Raw genomic sequence first — 14070 nt, 5'->3', positions numbered from 1 at the left:
CCTCACATTGTGGTGAACCCCCAACAATAAAATTATCTTTGTTGCTACTTCCTAACTAATTTTTCTATTGTTATGAATCGTAACATAAATATCTGATATGCAGGATGTATTTTCATTGCTACAAATTGAGCAAAATTAAACATAATTATAGCACAGTGATTAATCACAAAACAGTTTGTAATTATATATTGTGAAATATTTACGTGTTCTCTGATGGTCTTAGGTGACCCCAGTGAAAAGGGTTGCTCTACCCTCAAGGGGTTTGTGACCCGCAGGTTGAGAACTGCTGCTCTAGAAGCTTGTTTTCTACCAGATTCCCTGGGCTCTTCACTCCTGTTCCAACCACAATAGCCTCATTGCTTTTTCCCTAAATAGGGGGTTCACCCTCAGGAAATCTGGACTTGCTATTTCCTCTAAACTTCTTTCAAACAAATATGACCAGTCACTTATTTCCTTCAAGGCCAGGGTCACCCTGCATGCCTTCTATAAAATAGTAACAACAGCTCAATTCATAAACACATTTCCTAACCAGCCTCTCAACCTCTTCTACTTTTCAACACAATTAAACACCACATGACAATTCCTATTGTCCAAACTCTGTCTGTGAGCACCCAACTAGAAGGTTAAGCAAGGATTTTTACTTATTTTGGGTCATTACTACTGTACCCATGGCACCTAGAACTGTGTTTGGCATATAGCAGGTATTTAAATATTTGGTGAATATATATATATAAAACTTAATCTACCACTGTTGGGATTTTATATGAAAAACATATCAAGAATTCCTATGTAGATAGACTAATGTGTTAAGTAATTACAGGCAAATTATTTCAATTCTGTGAAACTTTTTTTTTTAATAATATTTGTCTGAAATGTCTATAACCTCACCCCAGAGAGGGTACAGAGCGAGGCCTCAAACCGTTTCACAACTGTTCTTGCAAGGCCTGGAGGAATGCACAGGGTCACTCTAGACCCAGGCATGCTGGAGGCTTGCGGGAAACCTTTTTTTAATAATTAAGGTTTGGCATCCTGAAAATACTGAGAAGCCCACTTTCTTCTCCTGACTTCTCAGTTTAATGTTTGCATATACTGTATACACTCATGTATAAACCAAGTTTTCAGCACATTTTTAATGTGGTTTTGTGGTAAAATTAGGAGCCTCGGCTGATATTTGGGTCGGTTTATACTCGAGTATATACGGTATGTATGTATGTCGATTCTTCCTCCTCAAAAATGAAGAAAGCCAAGTCGTTTGCTGTGGGATTATAGAGACTTTCCCCCAGCTTTGTCTCCCCCAAAGACATGTCAAACATTAGAGGCTATTTACTAGCATATGGTGAGGGGCCAAATGCTTAGAGACAACCTCCTTGAAGGCAGTCAGTGGCCAAACCACCACAGGTAGATCCAGCTCCCTGCTGTTAAGGACAATGGGCTACTTCTCCCTAAAGGCTTGCAGTCATATATTTGGTTCCTGTAGGTGGAGTTTACACCCTACTGATAAGTCTATAGTGACTGAGGGAACAGGTCAAAGGGCTCAGTGACATCCAAAGTTAGGCTGCCATCCTGAATCTATGATCCGCCCTTCTTGTCACATGTATACCCCAATCCCTCCTCTTCCTATTGCGTGGATACCCCTCGACTGTCCCCCTTTCATTGCTGTATAACCTATAGTGCAACCCCTTCCTGTGACGTCTGTCTTTACCTGTAATTAGTGGGCTTGCACTCCCCCCAAAGATATATAGACCTGGGTTAACAACAAAGAGCCCTTGGCCACTCCCTCGGCTCTCCTGTTCCCCTTTCCCTTCTCCTCCTTCCCCTCCCCCTCTCTCCATGTGGACCATCATGTAGGGCTGAGGAGCATGCAACCATGAAACGTATCTGAATCCATTATTTCAATCTTTTTATCTCTCATCCTCTTTATGACTTTAATATAATATTTATATATCTCAACCTAACAATTGCACCTATTGAACCTGAGATTAGTGTTGGGGGGCTAGCATTCCCCGCTCCCCAGTTTAGACTAGGGGTTGGATAACTTTTGTAGACAGTAAGGTGGTAGGTAAATTGTTTTAGGCTTTGTGGGCCACATTCCATCTCTGAAGTTTTTAAAATTAAAATAATCTTTTAGTAAATGCAAAAACAACTGGGGGCATAAAGATACAAGATATAGGCAGGATCTGATCCTGATCCACAGCAGGAGTTTGCCAACGCCAGGTTCAGAGAACTGTGCTGAGTGCCTGGTCTACAGGCACAATAGTGCAGATACCTGAGAAAGGTAGAAATCGCAAGCCACCATTAATACACCATGGTAGGAAGATGCTCAAACTTTTTCTGAGTTATAAAAATAGTTTAATGCTTTAAAAACTTGTATTAGGATGAATGTGTCCCAAAAAAAGGATTTCAAAGCCAAATCGTATCTTCTGGATAATCCTTCCACATTAAATTACCCATATTTAGATTATCTTTACATACACACACACACACACACACACACACTGAAAAACTGTGATACCTTGGCTGTCAAATTCCATTCCAAATCCGTGTTCCAACACCGTAAAGTTAAGAGAACAGAATGTACTTTTTCCATTAGAAATAATAGAAAACCAAAATAAATGGTTGGGAGGCCCCAAAATTACACTTATAAATTCATTTTTCCAGGACTTTAACATAAGGTTAACAGCTCTAGGTTGTGGAAATATCCCTTAAAACTTGAAGCACAATAAATACAGTACATTACGCTTCAAAGCACAACACAATAAATTAATTTTTACAATGTGTTTTGTAGTTTAAAAATCTGTGGGTTTTCACAATGATACACCAACATGGGCTTCACTTAAAAATTGCCACCACCAAAGGGGGAACTGATTACAAGGATCTACATGTGACTTCCTCCCTGGGGGACGGACAACAGAAAAGTGGGTGAAGGGAGACGTCGGGCAGGGCAAGATATGACAAAATAATAATTTACAAATTATCGAGGGTTCATGAGGGAGAGGGGAGCGGGGAGGGAGGGGAAAAATGAGGAGTTGATGCCAGGGGCTTAGGTGGAGAACAAATGTTTTGAGAATGATGAGGGCAATGAATGTACAAATGTGCTTTACACAAATGATGTATGTGTGGATTGTGATAAGAGTTGTATGAGCCCCTAATAAAACGATTTAAAAAAAAATTCCCACACAGCAGAGTGAACCTATCTTCCATAGGCCTGTGGCCTGGCAGTGCCTTGTCCTCATTAGTAATAAAGGTCTCATTAGGCATTTTTCTCCCAAAGGCCCCATTTTGTCAGAGCTGAGCACCTGCTAGAGAACAAAGCCTTCAGCCTCCACTCCAGCTGCGCATTTATTAGCTTTGTCTCTGTCTGCATCCCATCCTTCTCCTTGTCTCACTACACTGCGGAAACCTGTTCTCTTTTTAACATTTTCACACAAGCCATGACGACTTTGAACTAGTTGAACACCTCCGGCTGCTCAGCACTCACTTCTGCAACATTTTCATCAAATCCCTATGAAGGCTTTTAGCCTTCTGGCATAGCACTGTGTTGGATACACTTTAGCCAGTGAGCTGTTTCTGACTTATCAAATTAACCCTAACTTTTCAACCTCTTCAAGTCTAAGTTCTTTGTTTCTTGGTTAATATTTCACACCTTTCACTATATTAGCTGTTTAATTACATCCCCCTCCAAAAAAAATGTTGATAATGTCGACTTAGCCATGTTGGATTCAGCTGCCGAATCAGACAAGCATTGACTGGATTCAAATTTTGCAAGGATTTCGTTCATTAACTCTACCATGGTTTTCAGCTGTTCTCTTAGCTTTACTGCTTGGTATCACAAACTTTCTTTGGAGTCATGGTTACAATATTTTATGCAAATAAAGCATAAGTAATAAAACAACACGGACGAATGTTTTCACAAATGTTTAGTTTGTTTCCAAGCGCTCTAGGTTGCCAGAGCAAGGGTAGTGTTTAGACTTAAGCATGAGGCACCCCTTCGTGTCGGAGGCAAGACGCAACTCCCAATTCATCCTCCGCTGTCAGGTCGGAGTTTTCATCAACTATGGAGCAAAGTTATGAACCCCGAGAAGACTGTTAGCGAGAAGACTGTTTTTGAACTCTGCTGTTCAAGCAGTGGAGAGTTCAAGCATGGAGCCTTTGGACAAGCAAGGTTTCACTGTATGTACTTAAAACTTTTCATTAAAGAAAGAAATCCAAAAGACTTCTCACCTGCTACAATGTTCCCAGAACGTGCCACCACCTTGAATCCATCAGCTACTTTGTCCACACTGTCTCCGTGTGTAAGTAAAACAATTTCTTCCTTCTGAAGGCCCCTGAACACATACAATTACAAGGCAACACACAAATAGCTTAATAAAAGCCATTATTATCAATTTCTTCTGCTTTAGAAATGTCTACATCAGAAAAATAGGAAAAATTATAAACAATACAGTTGTTAAAATTTAAATCCATTCTTGTTACAAAAATATTAAATCTCAAGACACAACCTGCAAAAAAAGAAACTGAAATAATTATAAAGTTCATATAATCACGCACAAAAAAAGAAAAGTAGCAAAAAAAACCTTTAAAACAGTAATTTCAATAAGAAATAATTGCTTCCAAAAATGCAGGAAAAACACAAATAAAAAGATAATGGAATTTTTCTACATACATTTTGAACCCCCCTCCCATGTCTCTACTATAATTTAAGAACAGAAAGAATTTCAAAGATCTTACACTGTATTCAGTAGTCACGGTATCATGATAGCAGGAAAACTCACAATTATTTGGGAGCTTTAATATGTACAGTTATAGGTATTTTACTGTTTTGTGTGCCAAGTTGATTTCAACTCATCTCAACCCTGTAGAGCTGCCACATAGTTCCCTAGGTTGTAATTTTGTATACGACTGGCTAAAACAGATAGCAACCAATCAAGAGTTTAAGGACATTCAAAATCAAGAGTTCCAGTATAAATACTAATAATATTTCATTTTACTTTGAAATAGGAAAGTCTTATGATTTTGTTTTCTCTTCCTATGTACTTTCTATCCCACTGAAAAGATCTACTAGTAATGACAACTTAGAAAAGGACAAAGCTCTTAGTGCCTCACAAATAATGGCATTAAGAAAGAGCTTAGGGGACGCTATTATAAATTTTAAAGAGATGTAATATTAAACAAATGCAATGTGCTTTATTGCCAGACTGTGTGTCAAACACAACAACTCTAAGTATTTTTTACATGATGGGGAAATCTGAATGAGGCCCAGATATAAAATCATATTTAAATTTTTCTTGTTGTCACCATTGCTGTTTAGCAATTACTGTATATACTGAGTACCAGAATTTGCGCACTAGAAAAACCGAACAAAATTTCAATTTTAACCAGATTTTTATGTAAAGCTGCATACTGTTTAAAGAGAGTTTAAGGAGATTCGAAATCAAGAGTCATACGCCTTCCTTAACCATCCGCCAGATTCCTGATGACGAGTGCTGGAATTAATACAGCTCTAAGCATGTCAGGTAAGTAGCATCCCTTGTCGTGAAGTAGAACAGACATTGGATTTCAAATGTAGTTAGGTAATGAAGAGCTTAATTGGGGAAATTATTTCAAGAAACTCAGGATGATGATGATACGCCTTTTGGAACATGAGGGTTTTTAAAACAGATCTTGTACTCATTTTCCCTTCTTTATTAAAGGAAGTGGAAGCCTCAACAAGCTACATGTAAAACTGGAATTATATCTCCAACTCAGATAAAATTCAAGCCTTGGGTGTTAAAATTCTGATCTGCCAGATTCACAGTAGAAAAATTCATGAAAATTTATTTGGGTGCAACTCAAGTATGCCTTTACTTTAAGAATATGTCCGTATACACAAGAGCCTGCAATTCTGAGTAATTAACTCAGTTAAAATAACTAATAGGACTCAGTCACTACGTTTGCTCACTAATTGTCAAGAGCTTACATTTTCACAGACTTAATGGAGAGTGAAAAAGATGGTTTTAAAAGAAAGAAAATGAGTCTCTCTCTAGTAATCCACCCTAAAAGGAGAACTCAAGCAACTAAACATGAGTTTTCTGGTCTTTCTGAAAGGCTTTGTTATTTTGCAGCCAGGAAAACGAATGACTATAGAAAAGCCAGGGAATCACTTCTTCGATTTTTAAGGAGACAAGAGCTACAGCACCTTAACACCTAGCATTAAAACACTTTCACTGTATTCAAAAGAATGCACACTGAAGAACAGTCTGCCTCACTAGAGAAACCGAGGCACAGAGAACACAACACGTGGTCCAGCAAAAGACTGGCTTTCTAGCACTCTGCAAAACACCTGGTAGAGAGGAAGAGGCAAGCACATGCACAGAACAGACACAGGACAGTTTAAAACAGAGCCCAGTTGGCCTAGCTGTTATACAAATGTATAAAATCACACTCCACCAAAGAGTTTCTACAAACGCAGGCATAGATTTTGCAATCTCAAATAGGATTCTAAGACTGCACAGGTGCCTTTGAGTTACTTCCTAATGCTTCCTGTAGTCCTAACGAGCATCACTCATCCTCAGAAGGATTGACATCAACTGCAGACAAGCATGATCATTACACTTGTGGTCACTACTGTGGCCACAACTTTGTCTCAAAATTACAAAATCCCCAATTTTAAAGACTAACAGCACCAACTTTTAGTCAATACAGTAGCATTGATATTTAATTTTCAAAGTCTGTAGTACCTGAATAGTGAACATGTGTTATCCACACTGATGTTGAAGACTCCATCTTCTCTAACACTTTTTTTATGCACCGTTCCTCCAAACACTTTATTCATCATCTGTTCAAATGAAAATAAGTTAACGTTGACAGAACATATCCTAAAAACACATCCAGTCATTTTGTTAGGCTAACTAAACAGTTTATACTCTGGTTTCCGGGGTATCCATTTTTTGTGGCCCCAAATCAAAAATAGCTTGATAAACATAAATAAACTGGCATTAATATGAAAACTGGTTGAGAGGTCTGATCTGAAATTAATTTCTGTAAATCATGGATAGATTTTTCCATTGAGTATACTTTAATTAACTCCCATTAATAAGAAATTTCTTTAATGCTTTTATCTGTGTTTAAAATCATTTTAAACAATACTTACAGATATTAAACCCTTAGGAAAGGCTGGAGTGAGTATACAACCAAAAGAGCTATGGTACCAGAACTAGACAGGTATAAATTACTCCCGGCTGCCTAATCTTAGGCTACAAGGGAACTGTCTGAAAGCCTGAAGGAGGCTGTGCAGTACAAACAGGATAACGAAGGAAATCTTGATTTTCAATTAAATTCATTTATTCAAATCCCAGACTTCTATAGGCTTTTCTACTTTGAATGATCTCTTCCCAATGCCCCTCTGTGTCAATCAGCTTTCTTTTTTTTTAATTCATCATTCATTTACTTATGCCCTAAAACTCCAAAACTAAAGAAACTTAAATCCATCGTGATAAACTCCCATCTACTCCACAACACGTCATGAAGTGTCTGCTATCATAAATGTGTAATACAGGCTGACCCAGCACCCACAAAACAGGGCTAGATACATGTTTTTAAAATTAAAATTAACAGAAGCATATGCTTAAAAACCAAAGAACACTGGTGGTGTTACTAACCCAGCAGTAATAACAAGCTCAGCAATTTGAAATCAAGCACTCCTCCGAAGATGAGGTGTTTCTACTCCCACAACAATTTCCAGCCTTGCTAACACAAAGGAGCAGGAGTTCTACTCTGCACTCTGCACTACAGAGGAGCAGTGAAATGGAAATCGACTCAATGGCAGAGTTTGTGTTGCTTTGGGTTTACTTTTTGAAACCAACAACATATACATATAGTCTCTCCTCTCATATATTCACAATAAACATCTTCAAAATAAATATTTAGGGAGTTGGGGCGGGACCGAAAAAAATAAATATTTAGGTAAGTTCAGTAGTAAAAAACAACAACATTGTGATTTTTTTTCTTTTAAATCATTTTATTGAGGGTGTACAGGCCCTTAAAATGTACTTCCCAAACTAAAATTGCGACATGAAACATTTCCAGTGTTGACATACATCTGAGGAAACCCTGCTGTACTCTTCCCAGTCCCTTTGTCTCGTCTTGTTCATCTTCCAGTCAGTATTCTACAGATTTACCAATGTAAGGTACTCAAATGCAAATATGGTTGTGTTCATCCACGATTAAATTCTTTAATGGCTAGTTTCTAGTGTCTACACCAGATGCTGGCAACAGTTTTAACAAGCAAGAGAGAGTAAGTATTTTTACCTTGGCAGGTCTGTCTCTGAATCAACTATTCAACTCTGCCATGTAGCATAAATATGACCAGACACTCCTTTTAAATCTGGGTTCTGCTCCAATAAATCTTTATTTATGGACACTGGAAAGTGAATTTCATTTCCAAGTGACTTGTCATTCTTTCTAATTCTTTTCCAACCACTTATAAATATAAAAAGCCAGTCTCACTTTGTAGGCCATGCAAATACAACCAACAGGCTGGACTTCGTTGATCCCTAGTCTATATAGGATCAAGTCCAAGTCCTTCATCTCAAACACAATACTGTTCACTCCCTGGTTTTCTAATTTTGGTTCCACAGATCACATTCCTGCCCCCTCCAGCAATTCCAAACTAGTGTGACTACCAAACCAGACCATATTGTTGAATAAAACTAGACCACTTGTTGAATAAAAATTAAAGACTTCTATGACTTCAATAAACCTTATATACCTCTACCTCCCATAACGTGTAGCTCTTAATTAGAAGACAGATGAAGGATTAGCATAACCAGTTATTATTATAGCAGGGTTTTAAATCCAGTTTTGTTCCCCAGCTGAGAATTTGCATTTCTATCCTAGATATACTGAATTTCCACTTAGCTGTATTGCACCTACAGTTTAACAATATCCTCAAGTTTATATTTATGTATTGATATGCCTGGAGATCTTGTTTAAATGGAGATGATTCAGTATATCTGGAATGGAAAGGGAAATTCTTAGCAGCTCAACAAGGAACAGGTTCAAAGTCCTGGTCATTGATACTGTATAAAATAAAGAATAAAAAACATCTAACATGAAGATATTCACAAATCGAAGGGACTTGCAATAAAATTTTAAGTTATTCACTTCATCAGATTATTGGAAAAGTAAAGTTTTGGTTTTTCTATTACTCTAGGTTGAAGGTGCAGAGTTAAGCAATCATTTAAGAGCATGCTTGAGAAGAGGCTGATTTTTTAAAATTTTACTGGGGGCTCTTACAGATATTTTTAACAATCCATAAATCAATTATATCAAGTGAATTTGTACATATGTTGCCATCATCATTTTCAAAACAATATCTTTCTATTTTAGCCCTCTAATACGAGTTTTTCCCCTCTCCCACACCTTCCCCTCCTGCCTTCATGAACCCTTATTATATATTATTATTTTTCATTTCTTACACTGTCTGCTGTATCCCTTCACTCACATTTCTGTTATTCGTACCCCCCTTGGAGAGAGGGACTTATACATCCATCATTGCTACCAGAGCCCCCTGTTTTCACCCCCACCCCACCCCTGTACCCTCACAGTACCATTATTGCTGTTACTATTTTTGAGGGGTTAATCTGTTCTGGAATCCATGTGTCAAAAGCACTTATCTGTACCAATGTACATATTCCAGTCTAACAGGATTTGTGAGTTAGAACAGGGGCCATGGTAGTGGGGGAAAGGGGTGGGGGAAGCATTAAAGAACTAGAGTGATGTGTGCTTCGTCCTTGTCATACTGCGTCTTAAATTGTTCTTCCCATATGACCCTTCTGAGAGAGAGTGTACAATTCTCTGCAAATGGGCTCTGGGTTTCCACTGACGCCTTACCTTCACTTTGATAGAATTGTTTTGGATCTTCTGATACCTGATCCCATGACACCTCATGATCACACAGGCTGGTGTGCTTCTTCCATGTGGGCTTTGTTGCTTCTCAGCTAGATGGCTGCTTATTTATCTTCAAACCTTTAAGACCCCAGACACTGTATCTTTTGATAGCCAGTTACCATCAGCTTTCTTCAGCATGTTTGCTTATACAGCCATTTTTGTCTTCAGCAATCATGTTATTAGAACAAAATGTTCTTGTGTTGAGGGAAGAATCCCCCGTGCCTGAGTTTACTGGCTTCCCGCTCCCTCTCCACCTCCTCCACACACCCCCTCCAACCCCTAACCATTAGTCCCCCTAGTGTCTCCTCAGGATTGTTTATCCTGTCATATATAGATAAGGCATTTCCTTTTAAAGGGAGCCTATAAATAGTTCCAGGCCTGTGTGTTAACTTTTATGAATGTTCCCCAACCAGGTCTTTCGGGGAGCCAGTACTGAAGTCTATTTTTGGGGTTCCTCAGGGATGTCATGACTTTGGTCCCCTTGCTGCGCTATTGTGCTCTGTGATTCACCCAGCTGTGTGTGTGCTCACACGCGCATGCGCGTGCACACACCTTTGGGGTGGTGCTGGTGGTGTCGGTGTCAGAACAGACACACTTACAACTCTGTTTCTAGTGTTATCTCCCTCCTTTACTCCCACCTTCTTAGTTTGATCCCTGTTGACCGGGCAGACGAACCACTCTCCCCAGCCTGTATCTTCCGTGCTGCCTGCCCTATGTAGTACATTCTTCTAGGGAGGGGTTCACATAGCCCGGATTGGGACCAGTCTCACAGTTTAAGAGAGGCTAATTTTATTTATTTAAAAAGATAAACTCACTGCCATTGGTCAATGCTGACTCAATGCAACCTCCTGGAGTTTCTAAGACTACAAAAGTGTTTACAGGAATAGAAAGCCCAATCTTTCTCCCTTAGAGCTGCTGCTGGTGGTTTCTAACTGCCGATGACAAGGATTGCATCCCAACAGGGAACCAAAACACTACCAGGGCTCCTGCTATATACTTAAAAAATACACATTAAATTTTTCATTCAATATTTTAATTTGACTTAAGAAAGCAGTTTTCGGATGAATTCTTGATAATCTAAAGTGGCTCAAAGACACCCAGATAGTACTCTAGGTCTATAACCTCAATCAAATCACCGCTTATTTGTCTCATATGCCAACCTTTTACAATAAGACTTAAAATGAGAAATAAGAAAGGGGAGAAAACTGCTAATTCTGCTAATACAATCTGACAAAACATGGTGGGTATATAAAGAAGCCAACTGAGCTCATAGAGAGGAAAGAGACAATCTACAGGGCATCTTTAATATAAATAATTGGCAATGGAAATTAGTAAATTATGGAAATACATTCCATCCCAGAGCAAATGTAACTTAATAGGGTTAGCCAGCTTCCAACATTCAACTCAATTAGGAGACAGAGACAGCCCCTTTCTAAAACTATACATTAGAATACTAAGTTAAAAAAAATCTAAAAATGAGTTGTCACATGAAGTTAATGTCAAAGTTTAATTCATAATCACTACTTAGGCTTTAGGAGCTCCGGTAAAGTAGGTATGCAATGGACTGCCAAGCAAGAGATCAGGAGTTTGAAGAGACCAGCCACAGGAGAAAGACAGGGTTTTCTGTTAGAGTTGTTGTCTAAGGAACTCACAGGGGCAGTTCTACCCTGTCCTACAGAGTCGCTATGAGTCAGCATCAACTCGATAGCATTGAGGATTTTTATTTAGGCTTTTCTTTCTTTTTTTTTAATCACTGCTATTGAACAGACTCACAGTGCCCCTGTAAGTTTCTGAGACTAACTTTTTAGGGGAGTAAGAAGTCCGGTCTTTCGTTCTGAGAGAGGCTGCTGGTTTGAAATTGCTGACCTTGCAATCAGGAACCTGACATATAACCACTGTGCCACCAGGGCTCCTGTATAAAATATTAAAGAGGAAGGAAACTATTATAAAATGCTTGTTGCCACATGTGATCCAAATTGGTGGTGAGGAGGGTGTAGGAGACCTAGTAGGGTGTATGTGATCAAGGGTAACCAAGAGGAATTACTGAAACCCAAATGAAGGCTGAGCATGATAATGGGACAAGAGTAAAGGAAACGGAAATAAAAGTAAGAGGTAGGAGGCAAAGGGCATTTATAGAGGTCTACATAAAGGCATGTACATATGTAAATATATTTATATATGAGGATGGGGAAATAGATCTAAGTGCATATATTTACAGGTTTTGTATTAAAGTAGCTTATGGACATTGGGACTCCACTCAAGTACTCCCTCAATGCAAGGATACTTGGTTCTAAAAAACAGGCATTCCATGATGCTCACCTTCCCGACACAATTACTGAAGAAAAGGTGTGCGCACAAGCAAAAGTGGTAAAGAAAGATGATGGTGCCCAGCTACCCAAAAAAAAGAGTTTCTGGACCCCCAAGAATAATTTATTTCAAAGGACAGCGCACTGAATATGCAGCTCCAGGAGAGGGACATATCTGATCAGAGCACATGGGAGCAGATGAAGGCGGAGAAGTAGAGAGTGGAGCACATCGTGGCCCACCAGGCCTTGAGGATGATGTTCCCAATTAGAGCAGCCAGTCCACAGAGAGGACCACATGACCAACCCCACTATGAAACACAACATCCCTCACTGACCCAAAGCCCTACAGGGAACAACACCAGAGACACAGTGTGGGAACTGTGTTCGATATGATGCTGCCAACCAAGGCAAAACACTAAGGGTGTGCAACAGAACAGCAAGGGAATGGAGCGGCAAGGTCCCCAGGGAATGCTGAAGGTGGAACTTTGGGGCCAGGGCTTGGTGCCCCAACAGACTGGACTGGAAAACACTCCTAAAAGCCAACAAATGATCCTTGAACTAACTACAAATTTTCTTTCTTATCGTGTTTTGTTTGGTGTCATTGGTTTGTTGTTTTGTTGTATACTGTTGCTTGGTTTTGCTGTCTTGTTTTTGTGCATGTTATTATCTCCGCAGGTCTGTCTAAATACGATAGGCTGGATGAACAATCTGGCGGAGTAAACAACGGGACCAACAATTCCGGGGAGAAAGGGGAGAGGGGGAGATGGTGGGAAAGGTAGTGGTGTTAACAAACTCAGGGACAAGGGAACAACAAGTGGCCCAAATCAGTGATGAGGAAGGGTATAGGAGGCCTGGTAGGGCGTGATCAAGGTTAATGTAACCAAGAGGAACTACTGAAACCCAAATGAAGGCTGAGCATTATAGTGACAAGAGGAAAGAGCTAGGAGGCAAAGGGCATTTATAGAGGTCTACATAAAGGCATGCACATATGTAAATATATTTATATATGAGGAGGGAGAAATAGATCTATGTGCATATATCTATAGGTTTAGTATTAAGGTACCAGAAGGACAATGTGCTTCCACTCAAGTAATCCATCAATGTAAGAACACTTTGGTCTATTAAACTGGCATTCTATGATGCCCACCTTCCCGACAAAACCGCTGAAGACTAAGCGGGTGAATAAGCTAATGTGGTAAAGAAAGCTGATGGTGCCTGGCTATCGAAAGATATAGCTTCTGGGGTCTTAAAGGCTTGAAGGTAACAAGGAGCCACCTAGCTCAGAAGCAACAAAGCCCACATGGAAGAAGCACTCCAGCCTGTGTGATCACGAGGTGTCAAAGGGATCAGTTAACAGGCATCATCAGAACAAAAAACCTTATCATAGTGAATGGTGGGGGGGGGGGGGGGGTTGCGGAGTGGAGACCCAAAGCCCATTTGTAGGCCACTGGATATCCCCTTACAGAAGGGTCTCAGGGAGGAATCGAGCCAGTCGGGGTGAAATGTAGCAACGACAAAAAATACAACTTTTCTCTAGTTCCTAAATGCTTCTTCCCCCACCCCCACCCCACTATCATGATCCAAATTCTACCTTGCAAGTCTGGCTAGACCTGAGGATGTACACTGGTATAGATAGGAACTGGAAACACAGGGAATCCAGGGCAGATGATCCTTTCAGAACCGGTGGTGTGAGTGGCCATACTGGGAGGGTAGAGGGAGGATGGGTTGGAAAGGGGGAACCAAACCGATTACAAGGATCTACATGTGACCTCCTCCCTGAGGGATGGACAACAGAAACGTGGGTGATCAGACAGGGCAAGATATGACAAAATTATAA

At 39.8% G+C, this 14070-nt stretch overlaps 1 protein-coding gene and 1 non-coding gene across 3 annotated transcripts in view; both read right to left on the bottom strand.

Annotated features, from left to right (window-relative positions):
* The window catches only part of GMPS (guanine monophosphate synthase), a 71729-nt gene that overhangs the window by 22858 nt on the left and 34801 nt on the right, over positions 1-14070 (bottom strand). For both annotated transcript variants that reach the window (XM_075546955.1, XM_075546954.1), the window contains exons 4-5: positions 6717-6814; positions 4222-4325 (exon numbers count right to left, since the gene is read on the bottom strand). In XM_075546955.1, the coding sequence (XP_075403070.1) occupies positions 4222-4325; positions 6717-6814 (202 nt within the window). The remainder of the gene's footprint in view (positions 1-4221; positions 4326-6716; positions 6815-14070) is intronic.
* On the bottom strand, positions 862-996 carry LOC142447691 (small nucleolar RNA SNORA9). Its single transcript, XR_012784352.1, has one exon. It is a non-coding gene; the product is annotated as a small nucleolar RNA SNORA9 (small nucleolar RNA).

Source organism: Tenrec ecaudatus, chromosome 4 (assembly GCF_050624435.1).
Source record: "Tenrec ecaudatus isolate mTenEca1 chromosome 4, mTenEca1.hap1, whole genome shotgun sequence".
Classification (NCBI taxonomy): domain Eukaryota; kingdom Metazoa; phylum Chordata; class Mammalia; order Afrosoricida; family Tenrecidae; genus Tenrec; species Tenrec ecaudatus.
The sequence above is the reverse complement of the archived record's forward strand: the minus strand, read 5'-3'. Positions and strand labels throughout refer to the sequence as shown.